Below are 12,841 nucleotides of genomic sequence, written 5' to 3'. Positions count from 1 at the left end.
ACATTTTTATTAGGGATCACGTAGACTCTACTTGCGTCACGTAAATTTGACATATACAGTTTATCGGAAAATTGAGCGTACACCCTAATGGATTTTTTTTTGAAACATTGTTAATAGATATATTTTTTAAATCTTGGCTGGTGGTTAAACAGATATTTATTGATTTTTTGGTATAGTTTTGGATTTAATTGGAAGAACCTGTGTGAAGTTAGAATTATTATAGTAAAACACTCGATTTTCAACTTTTTACCTAGTGGAATTTTAGAAAAATTAACGGGCGTTCAATATAAAATGAGAATGATTTCAGCGTAGTCCTTCTCCAATATTCATTGACGTTTTTTCTTTTGAAGAATAAATATTATGTTTTTAATAAAAAAATACTGAATTCGTTGAAATTTTTTTTTTTACTAGCTATTTGACTGAAAAAAAAATTCATTTTTTTATTGAACACCCGTAAGTGGAATAATAATGATCTTTATTATGACTAAAAATAAGCAAAATTTCAAAAAGTTTAGTTCATTGCATTTCAAGATATTAAGGTATTTCAAGAAAAAGCGTTTTTTTTCTCAAAATAGCTCTTACTTTTAATAAACGCAACCAAATAAGCCCAATACTGTACCAATTATTAATAAGTGTATAATGATTCTGCAGCCAAGAAACCTCTTTAAATTGGGCTTTTACAGCTGTTTTTCGAAATTAATGACATCTGTACGCTCAATTTTGAGATGCGCTGTAAGTGAAAAGAGAGACTCCACGTGATTTTTCACGTAAAAATAACGTGTCGATTATTTTGAGTGCAGCATTCATCAGGATTCGGTCGTAAGGTTTTGACCTAATGGCACGACACAAATTTTTGTTCAAGGAACATTTCTCACCTGTACACGTTCCGGGAAATTTCGGATCCTAGAAAAACTCCAGCAGTGAACTTTCAAATGTTTATTGTATCTTTGTAGCGTTCTTTGGATTTCTATGGCACAAACGGTTCCGTCAGTCACATGATTACACCTTAACTTTTAAGCTTGACCGTCAACAGAATATTACAGATAGGAGGAAAAAAAATAGAGAAGAACGTAAAACATACATAAAATGGAAATGCTTAATGAATGGAGCGAGCATAAATCAGCCTTTAAAGTCGCCTTTAAAGCGATTATACCGTACCACATTTGATTTGGTTGTATCCTCTTCCACATCAGAATCCACCAAAATCCACGCTTGACTTGGTCAAGCACGGACGATTCATCCTGTTTCCCAAATTGTCTGGCACTTTGTAACAACATTTAATACAGTTTGTTGGCTTTTAGCTCTTACACTTCTAGATTCGCTTACACACTAGTGTTTTGATTTTTTGGAATTATTTTCATCTTCACAAACTCTTTTCTCTTTGGACGAAGCTGCTTCCTTTCACAAATATACAGTTGTGTCTGCTCGTTGCATGTCATATTTTTATTTTTCATTGTAGGAACAATAAGACTTAGCACTAAATAATACTTTCCTCGTATTTTTGTTCATAGTTTTCAGTTGCCTTTCTAAAGTAGGCCGCCCTCTTCCTTACCGCTGCTACTTCCGGAACTGCTCCCGTTGCTCCAGTCGCCCTCCATGCGCCAAACGCTGAACAGGTAGCTGAGCTTTTCGTGCGCCAGGATACCACTGCCGTTGAACTGCAGCGGTCCCGTTCCGGTGGCGCCCGAGTTGGCCAGATTCTTCTGGGTCTCTTCCAACAGCGGCAGCTCATTGTTCGACAGGACCCGATACAGGAAGTCGATGTACCTGAAGATAAGACGAAACAGGCGAAGGATTAGTGAAATGCAGCAAGAAAAGGTAGGTTCTGTTTTGTGATTGGATTTTCCCATTATCTCATTGCTATTCCGGTTATTCCGGTCATTTTCAAATTACCCGCTTTGAATAAAACATGAATGGGTTCGTTACCCGAAATGGCACTACCGATCATCTAGTTTCAGCACGTGGGATCGTTTGGTAATCCATCTCGTGTAATATAAAGCATGTTGCATCGGATGCGGATACAACAAAATACACACGTCAACAACAACCAGTCAAAATGGCGATGACGTAAGGTCAACACGTCGTCATTTTCCCCACAAGCATGATGGTATTTTGGTGGGAACATTCTTCCTCCCTGCCACTGACTGGCTGGGGCTGAAGACTGACTGACTAACTGACTGGTGGAAGCCGTATGATGACATCATGAAATAGTAGCTCAGTCTAAATCCCGCATTGATCCAGGGGAATCTGCTCACTCAGTGGGCCCACATAGCAGGCGAGGAAAGGAAAAACAAAGAAAAAATTAAAAACATAGGTTACTTGGATTGGGAAGCGAGAAAAGGAGGGAAAAAAGTGAGCCATAAATGTTGTCTTCCAGAAAGCGAAACATGTGTTAAATGTTCATCAAAATTGGTGGATGTTTTTGTGTGCATGTTTGCGTTTTCGTTTTTTTTTTTATCAACATTGTTTATGAACTGGTTGTTTAAGGCATAACATAAATGGTTGTTTTAATTTCATTCGGTTGCCATCAATCTGCCCGTTGGAGGATGGATTAAAAATGGACGATAATTTGGAGGATTGTTTTCCGTGTATGATCGGCGTAAAAAATTGGACCAGTTTTGAAATATAATTATTTTTTTAATTTATTGATGCCGTCTTTAATCAGATGATGCCCATATTGAATAAAAGTATTGCAGTTGGACACCCCAGTTTTGAACTGCCCACAATCTTGACCATGAAAGCAAAATCCTTCAATAAGTTCGTCGTTATTGGCGTTGACGAGAGCTCTGTAACTCTTTACTCCTATAGAGAAATCTCATATGTAACTGTCAGTCTATGTGTGAAATATGGCGGACTTTTTCTTATTCTTTTACTCCAACGCAAAACCCCATAAAGAACTGTCAAAATGTGTGTGAAGAAACGTCACTTCGGGACTGGTGTCAAGGCGAATACAGGTTTAAGGTATAGTCACTATATTCATAGTCTGGCGGAGACAATGACGGGAGCCAATTCGACCTGTCACTTGCGGGTCCAATCGAGCATAACTTTTGTTTTAGATCAATGTGGTCGAAGTACTGTGATCGTGACGATAATTAAATCTAACCCTGATTTCTTTTCCGTCGATCTTATTTTCCATGCTAAGCACCATTGCTACCGACGCCTGAAAGGCAGCTCCCACACCTGGACCCTGCCTATCGACCCATCAACTCATGAACCGGGGACCAACGGCTTTACTTCCCTTGTGATCAGAGATGAACAGGGATTGAACCCAGGCCTGCTGGGGTGAGAGGTATTCATGCTTACCACTACACCACCGGCGCCGAGTCTGATGATTACAAATGCAAGTGGTGAGAGATCATTTTCGAAGATGAAGCTTATTAAAAACAGGTTGCGTACAAGGGGTAAGACAGCTCCTAATCATGAGCAATTTCAGAGTTGTTTTTGGGGCACCTCGAGTAACTCACATTTCTCAGTGTGCAAGATCGCTGTCATTTGCTTTCTCACTTTTCGCATCACAGCAATATTTGAAGGTGCACCATCATGCGAAGCCGAAAAGCTGCTGTCAAACAAAACAACAATAAAAGCGGAAATCGGAGACATTTAAATTATCTCAGTTTAAGAACCTTCGTTCGACCCTTACCAACCGTGAACGTGAAAGGAACCTGTTGCAACCTTAAACTTACGACGGTCGAATGCTTATCTGGTTGATGTGGTAGAAAAACCCAATCTCCCCCAAATCAAAGCAATTCCGTCCCATCGCTTGACAAACTGCCGTTGGATGGAACTGTGAACTGAGCTCTGAATTACCACGGCGCCGTTCTGCTGACGGGGGACATCCATCCGCGCTTTTGGTGCTTTTGCTGGGCTTTCCGGAGGTTCGTGATTCGCTCCCGTTTTTGCTATACACCACCGAGATTTTTCTGCGGCCGTCGACCGAAGTCTCCAGGAGAAAGTCGACGAAGAGAATCTGTGCTTCGTCTTCTTGACGGGTTTTCACTTCGGTTTCGTCCGATAGAGGATCGCACTCACCGGAAACAGCCGCTACTTCATCGTCATCCTCCTCTTCGGCTTCGGAATGTTTAGAAAAATAGGGCGCACGCTTGATCCAGTTTGGGATACATTGTTGACTGCTTTCGGGAACGTGATTTAACATGTTTAACCAGAGCTTTAACAATCGTCGCGTCGGTCATAGCTTGTTATGATAGCCTGAACAAATGATAAGACAATCTTATTCAAATGTCGTAATAATACCTCTGACCAAGGCAAAATGATTTATATGGTTTTTATAAAACTTGACGATACCAATACTAATAAGGAAAGAAATTCCACATCTTCTTTTCCCAAGTCCTTTTCCTCTCCTTCCCTTCCCTTCTTCTCTTTTCAGAAAGCGAGTAATGGCGCTATAACCATATTTCATATAGGGCTAGGACAAGAGTTAGTGCTCAGGTCCCAACCGCTAGAAGAAAATGAAGCATCACTTAACCTTTTTAGACTAGATGCTCCCAACCACAAATGATTTATAAATAAAAATACAACGGAACGGTACGAGATGTCCACGTTTGATCCATTTATTGGATTCTGAAGCATCGTGTTTAAATCTTGGATTTAAACAGGCCCGATGTTTCTTAATCATCTTGCCCCTCAAATGCTGCACAGTAGGCCTGGCCGTTTTGATATATTTTGCGCATCTATGATGTGTAATATATACCAAATAGAAGAAAAAGTGCTGGAAGTATATCTATCATTTTCCAGGATGCTTTCATGAACTGGCTGTGTTGGTGTTAGATTAGATTCACACTAATCCAAGCCTCCGCCGTTCGGTAAAATTTGAACTACAGAAATGTTTGGTAAAAGTTTAAAAATCAATTGAAAATCCAATTATTAGAAAATTTATTTCGAACTTGTACAGAATTTGTTCAGTTATAGATAAAAAATAAAATTTATAAATTTTCTGGATTTCTCATGTGTAACGATCATTTGAAAATTTTATGCTCTGCTGTTCAAAAACCCGGTAAAATCCTACCGACTTCGGTGATCTGAATTAAAGGGTGTCCACGATGAAATTGCCACACTATGAAATTGCCACACTATGAAATTGCTCTAACTTTTTAACCGTTGGGTAGAATTTAATGAAAATTTGGGTGGATTTAGTTCATAGTGCATTATTTACATCCTGCAAGTTTTAAAGTCCTGTGATCAAAACTCGCGGAAATGGAGTCGAAAGAACAGCTCGTGCGTGATAAAATCTTGCGCATTCATCACGAGAACAAGGATCTCTCGCATCGTTCCATCGCTAAAACGTTGGGAATCGCGAATTCCACGGTGTCACGAGTGATTAAGCGGTTCGAGGAACGGTTGACCACCGATCGGAAGCCCAGAAGTGAAGGAAAAAGTATTCCGTACAACACCAAAAATCACAACCGCGTAGTTGGGGCCTTCAACCGAAATCCGAACGCCTCCGTTAGGGATGTGGCTAAGAAGCTGCACCTAAGCCGAAGTTTTGTCCAGAAGGCCAAAACTAAGGCTGGGCTTCGAACGTTCAAGGTACAAAAGGCCCCTAATCGCGACGAGAAGCAGAACAAGTCCGCCAAAACCCGTGCCAGGAAGTTGTACCTCAACATGCTGACGAAAGTTGAATGCTGCATCATGGACGACGAAACATATGTGAAGGCCGACTTCAAACAGATCCCCGGCAACCTGTTTTTCACGGCCAAGGATAAGTTCAGCGTTCCGGAGCATGTCCGCACTCAGAAGATGTCCAAATTTGCGAAGAAATTCCTGGTTTGGCAAGTCATCTGCACGTGCGGGAAGCGGAGTGCACCTTTCGTGACCCAGGACACGATGAACGGACAGGTGTACATAAAAGAGTGCCTCCAGAAGCGGCTGCTTCCTCTCCTGAAGGCCCACAACGTCCCAACAATCTTCTGGCCGGATTTGGCCTCATGCCACTACTCCAAGGACGTGCTGAAGTGGTATGCGGACAATAAGGTCAATTTCGTGCCGAAAATGTTCAACCCTCCCAACACTCCGGAGCTCCGCCCCATCGAGAAGTACTGGGCGATTATGAAGCAGCACCTTCTTAAACGACCTAAGGTAGTGAAGACAGTCGAGGAACTGAAGAAAGTATGGGTTTACATGCAAAAAACGGTTGATTCACAGGTTGTGCAGAATCTTATGGCCGGGGTTAAGGCCAAGGTACGGGCATTTGCGTATGGACTCTAAATAAAATACGAGTAAAATGGTAAAATGAAGTTCAACAGTTATTTCTCAATCCCTGAAAATTTGATGGCAATCGGATGAAAACTCGAATTTTGCGAATCAATTTTGTGTGTGGCAATTTCATCGTGGACACCCTTTAAGTGTGTTAGATTAGATTTAATGGGCCCTCACACTTTTTTGGCCCAGGCCCCCATAAACGTAAATTCGTCTCTGACTACTCTCGATTACTTTTTCAAAGGGATGTATCGGCTTTTGTAAACGAAGATTCAAATGTCAAACGGTCTAAACTGTCAGCACTCCCACGCAAACTAACAGCACCATCTTATTGGGGAAACATTACCCTTTCTGATGGTGGGGTTTGTTTCGACAAATTGACGTTTAAATCTTTGCTTACAACATCAGATAGGCGTCTTTTTGAAAAAATAATCAGTAATTCAGTAATTCTAAATGCGGCTAGTTCAGCTTAACATGTGTAAGTTTCTTCATTAGTATTGATTTTGCTTCTAGATATAGCAGACTTTTTTGCGAACTGATCTACCGTATTCGGCTTCCTTCAGCTGGGACAACAAATTCGATTTGAACGGTTTCATACCTTTGGTACAGGTTGTCAATTGCTGAACATGGTTCAGAGCAACTCGAACTCCCGTGCTGATGATCTTACCAAATGTTTCGGAGATATCTAAGTCAATAGGCACGGCAAGTTGGTCTTCCCAAGTTGAAAGTTTTATCGGGGTTTTAAAGCGTTCTACAAGGCTGAATCATGATATACTGAACCCTCACCCTGTCCGCTATGCCTTCAATTATTTGCCTCTCTGACTCGTGGTGTTAGGGTTGCGAGTGGGACGCCGATGTTGTCGAATCAATATCAATTTATTCGTTTAGCTCAGTGGTGCTCATCCAACAGGCTGACCAAACATTTCATAGATGCTTAATGTGTTTTGCAATTTCATAACAGACATTATGCCCTAAGGGTCCTCCCTTAGCTACTACAAAGCAAGACCATGCTGGAGGTGGATGGGTTCGATTCCCGGTCTGGTAAAGGGCGAACACGAAATTACTGCGATACATTCAACAGGGCATAACTTTTTTACCATTGGGTAAAAATCAACCAAATTTTGCACACTTTCTCATTGATGTGTATTGTGTACATGCTGTCAAACTCGAAGTCGTGTTTTTCGATTCAACGAAAATGGAGGTGAAGCAACGCGAGTTGAGAGAACAAATTCTTTCCAAACACCTGGAATTTCCTGACCTGTCGCACCGGCAGTTGGGAAAAATGTTGAACATTCACCATTCAACCGTCTCCAGAGTGTTGAAGCGGTTCCAGGAGCGGTTGACGTTGGACCACGGCAAAGTAACTGGAAGAAAACCGGGACCGGAGAACAAAAAGACGGAGGGAAAGGTGAAGCGGATGATTAAAGCAAATCCCAACGTCTCAAGCCGTGATTTGGCTAAAAGGTTCGGCATGTCGCAGAGCTACGTCCAGAATGCAAAGAAGAGAGCTGGACTACATACATACAAGGTACAGAACTTCCCAAACCGCGATGAGCGGCAACAATCGACGGCTAAAACTCGGGCACGGAAGCTCTACGAGAAGATGCTGACAAAATATGGCTGCTGTGTGATGGACGACGAAACGTATATAAAAGCCGATTTTAAGCAAATTCCGGGGTTGGAGTTTTTCACCGGCAAGAGCAAGTTCGATGTGGACGACAAATTTAAGAAGAAGAAAATGTCGAAGTTCGCCTCCAAATATCTCATTTGGCAGGCCATCTGCTCTTGCGGACTGAGGAGTGAGCCTTTCGTGACAAAGGGCACAGTAAATGGCGAGATCTACAAATCTGAGTGCCTCGAGAAGCGCCTTTTGCCGTTCTTGCAGCAGCACGACGAAGCTCCGCTATTTTGGCCAGATTTGGCATCATGCCACTATTCTAAAAGTGTCCTGGAGTGGTATGAGGCCAATTCTGTCCATTTTGTTCCAAAGGACATGAATCCGTCAAACTGTCCGGAGCTGCGCCCGGTGGAGCAGTACTGGGCAATAATGAAGCGGGAACTTCGGAAGAGCAAGAAGACAGTCAAAGACGAGAAGGACATGTTAAGAAAATGGAAAAAAAAAACTGAGAAACTGGTACCGGATGACACTGTAAAGACTTTGATGGAGGGCATCAAGCGAAAATGCGTTCAATTTTACACTCAAGGCTCCATCGATTAACTTTTCTTTTGATTTTTGAGGTAAATATATGTATAAAACTACCCTAAAATTTTGGTTTGATTCTAAACATTATAAGAAAATTGGCATGACATTTTCGGTGTCGCAATAATTTCGTGTTCGCCCTTTATAGGAACATTTCGGGTTGGAAAATTTCTCGACTTACCTGGGCATAGAGTATGATTGTACTTGACACACAAATTGTACTAATGCAAAAATGGTACAGGCATCGAAAGCTCTTAATTAATAACTGTGGAAGTGCTCAAAGAACACTAAGTTAAGAGCACGCAATAAGCTAATATGCGATATGCAATAAGCTTGAAATGCATGAGCATTAGCATGATTGACCGCCCACGGATGCTACCCTGTTATTGCCAGGTCAGCAGAACCAATAGACGTTGCTTCGGACTAAATAGCATTCATCCTCAATGTGTACAAACTGATGATCTCAAACTAGGCAAAACCAGCCCCGGCCGCGCCCGAACGCAAGTCCAGAAAGGAATGGGTAGGAATGGGTTGACGTGATACCCGCTAAGTAGGAAGCGATATGCAATAAGCTTGAAATGCGAGGAAAAAGAAGAAGAACTTTATGCTCTGAATTAATTTTCATTGCCCAACAAATTTGCCTGTCGATTGCCTAGGAACACACTTCACTATTCCTTAAGTATTATGATTAAATACAGTTAAAATTCTCTGTAAAAATTCTAGGAAATAATGTTCATTTCGATGAGTTGCTTTTCAAAAGTATCCTTGGAATATTTCCCAAAGTTCTTTGATATTATCCTTAGAAGCCATGTTATTTAAAAGAAATGGTCCTCCGAATTGGAATCCATTGAAACTATTATCAGATTGAGATTCCCTTGCATTTTTATCAGAATTATTATGGAACTCTTTTCAAGATATCTTTTGGAGTTTATTGTCAGGATTTGCTTTTAATTCTCATCTAAACTTTTTTCTTTTCCATTCCCTCTAAATTTTTCAAATTTGTTGCTAAAATGGCGTTATAATTTGTCTCAGAATTCCGTAATAATATTTTTTTTAATTCTGTTGAATTCTCCTCAACACTCCCATGAGAGTTGAATCCGCTGCGGTTTAACTGGATTTGGATGAATCAGAAGTCTGTTTTCGCGGAGCTCGAGGAGTCAAAGGTGGTGGCTGTCGGAGTTGTCAACGCAGTACCATCACTACCACTGCCTGCATTCCCTAATAAACAAATACCATAAACGAACAATAACCCTAATAGTCGAACTTTTCCACAAATGATACGGCTCGACGGTGTTGTGGCACTGGTTGGCTGCTAGAATTATCCGAAGATGAGCGACTCACCGACCCGAGCAAGCTACTTAGAGGCAGTTCATAATCTACGTAGACCGATTTTAAGAGGTTTTTGACGCCCCCTCCCTCCCCCGCGTAGTCAATTTTCCATACATTTTTTTTTAATTTGTATGGACCGTAGATATTTGTCGAACCTCCCTCCCCCCCTAAAGAGTATACGTAGTGTATGAGAAGCCCCTTAGCCTTCCGAACTAAAAAACTCGCAGGAAAATTCTTTGACAGTTCAAACCGTATTGGCATGTATTGAAGTCTCGATTGACGTATTACAAAGGCATTACTGATCAATGCATCAAGACACATTAGCGGTTAATTTGCCTGATATAAGGTATTTTTGTGCATTTCAATAGAATTGAAATTGGATGCTGCATTTTAATGCATTTTATGTGTATTAATGTAATGTATGTGTATTTCACGATGTATTGGCAACTTTTCAAGTATTAACAGATTTTTAAGTATTTTTTTTTAGGAAAACGTTTTTTCGATTCAGCACACCACATAGTGATTTGTCCCTCGTTTTATTCATCGGTAGAAGGAATCCTTATCGATCACGATATTCGACATTTTCGGGGCCGTTGCGATTGTAAACCAAAAGCTGTCAGAAATACCGGGTTGCCAAATATACTAATACTCGTATTTTACAAAAAAAAAAAAGTAGAAGGGTCTGTGCCTAGGGGCACGAACGGAAGCTTGACGTAGGACCGCAAGTGGACGGAACAAATGTGAACATTTAGTTCTTTTAATTGATCAATCATCAATTATCTTAACTCTTTCCGTTTTTTATTTGTAAGCGTATCAAATTTGTAGTATTGTTGAAGAGAATCCAAGGGACTGTAAACTTGAGTATTTTCGATTCATCTACCCGACTTTAAAAGGTGTATTTTGATTTTTTTGTTATTTATGAATTTTTAAGTTTTGTGCATTTTGGTATTAAAGAGTATTCAATTAACCCCTCATAGGATTTCCTTCCGAATTATATGAATGAGGCGGAAAGTATTGTTTGTGCAGAATATGTAAAAAAGGAGGGACTTCGAGAGATTGAACTCGTGAGAGCTAATTTTCTCACAAATTTGATTTCATTGGCTTTCTGGGGACTGAATATACACCCAAAGCGAATTATTCCCACTTTTCTCAAATTCTATAACACTTCCTACCAGCGTGTTCTGGAAAATGGTCGGACGATGATTAATCTCACCAATACATTCGGGCTTACAATTCCACACCTTCTATAGAGACCAGGTTGAGCCTTGATAGCTAGCTGATTGCGGGAACTGATGACCTTGACAAATGTCCAAATAATGCTCTTAATAAATATATGGTGGTCCTGAAAAGGACCGTTTTGTAGTGATGGTTGAGTAATGCTGAGCTTAGCACGACGAGCTACTGATTCCGATCCTAGCCTAGCGGTGGGACTTCTTCCTCCTTCTCTGTGGTTGCTCCGGTTGCTCATATGAGCACTGCAGCTCGCTGCTTGCAGGCAGCCTTTCGCTGTTGTTGTTGTTGTTGTTGTTGTTGTTGTTGTTGAAAGCACTCCTGCTGCTGCTGCTGCTGGACTGGACACCACCACTTACGGTGATTGAATGAGCACCGTTCAGTGGGATCTCATCGAATTCGATTTTTAAGTCTGTGTTAGGGAATGCGCTGTTTTCAGACATTCGGTGATAATTTTGATCACCATTGCAACAGTTGGACATTTGGTATTTTTCAATAGTGACCTATTGAAAATTAACTAAGTGTTCATTTTAGCAGATTGGTAGATAAATTTCCAATCGTTTGGCTTGTTTAGAATTAAAATCTATCTGCTATTGGTCGAAACCTGACCTCTTATCGTATGCTGTGCATTTTGGTTTTTTTTTAAATTGCGTGGATTCTATAGATCCTGTGGAGATCTATCTAGCCCTGATGTATGTGTTGGTAGAGGGAAAAATGTAAACTTTGCGGGAGACGATGTCTTAACACTCGAGAGCAATTTTGTGAAATATGAAGTAAAACAAATCCTAGCTTGTTCTGCATGATGATTTTGCTTGATTTTATTTATTTGTAAAGTCGCCGGGAAATACCAGCTGGCGATTTGTTTTTTATGATAACTCCTTACTTGAAAACAGGCAAAAACTCACAAACAGGCTGCTTTTTCATAGTATACAGTGTGATAATTCAATAATCAATAAATTATCTCAACATTTAGTGGCAAACCATTCATAAATTTTGGTAACATACAAAAAATTCTATAATCCACATTGAATTTCACATGTAAGCGCCGATTGAAACAATCTTTTCGACGTCACTACAAGGGTGACTGATTACACAAAAGAAACGAATCGTGAGGAATGAAAGCCGAGGAAAAACTAATTGCACCAATATATTCAGGCCTGCAATTCCACACCTTCTATAGACAGGTTGAGCCTTGATAGCTAGCTGCTTGCGGGAACTGAAGACCTTGACAAATGTCCAAATAATACTCTTTAACGAATCTTTGGTGGCCCTGAAAACGACCGTTTTGTAGTGATGGTCGAGTAATTCTGAGCTGGGTGTTCAACACGGATGAGGCTGTCGAGCTGTATGTCGTTTGGAACGAGGGTGAAACGCTTGGCATAGATGACCGACCCGCAGCGACTCACGAAGAGCTACTGATTCTGATCCATAGCATAGCGGTGCAGCTTCTTCCTCCTTTGATGGTTGCTTTTGTGGGCTCTGCTGCTTGCAGGCAGCCTTTCGTTGTTACTGGAGAACAATTTTCAACGCCACACGCCGAAAGCACTGCTGCTACTAATTTCGTCGACCGGACACCACCACACAGTGGTGTGGTCGTTGGGAGCGTGTGGTTCTGAGTATGGCGATAAGTGTGCAAAATATTACGCAATTCCATCCTCCCTATTCGCACGCGCCCGAAGCTCGGAGTCGAATGCCACTTCGACTTGTTTCGTCTACTTACTACTCTCTGACGACTGTGCTGGGGAAGCAGCATATGCATGTAGGTAATTGGTGAATTTGTTAGTTAACTCGACGCTTTTGGACAATGCTGGACATTTACCAGTTTTTCAATAGTTTCTTGTTGAAAATCAAGCATTGTTATCGATGCGT

The 12,841-nt window shown here is 41.0% G+C and overlaps 1 protein-coding gene across 1 annotated transcript in view; it reads right to left on the bottom strand.

Moving 5' to 3' along the window:
• Positions 1 to 921: 921 nt before the first annotated feature.
• Positions 922 to 12,841, bottom strand: part of twi (twist) — a 30,675-nt gene continuing 18,755 nt past the window's right edge. The window contains exon 2 of the mRNA XM_065225374.1: positions 922 to 1,767. Within this exon, the coding sequence (XP_065081446.1) occupies positions 1,527 to 1,767 (241 nt within the window). The 3' untranslated portion in view covers positions 922 to 1,526. The remainder of the gene's footprint in view (positions 1,768 to 12,841) is intronic.

The sequence above is a fragment of the Ochlerotatus camptorhynchus genome, unplaced genomic scaffold (assembly GCF_037179485.1).
Source record: "Ochlerotatus camptorhynchus isolate MF236.1 unplaced genomic scaffold, CSIRO-AGI_Acam_v1.1 ptg000021l, whole genome shotgun sequence".
NCBI lineage: Eukaryota > Metazoa > Arthropoda > Insecta > Diptera > Culicidae > Ochlerotatus > Ochlerotatus camptorhynchus.
Note: the sequence above shows the minus strand (reverse complement) of the source record. Positions and strands in the feature narration are given on the sequence as shown.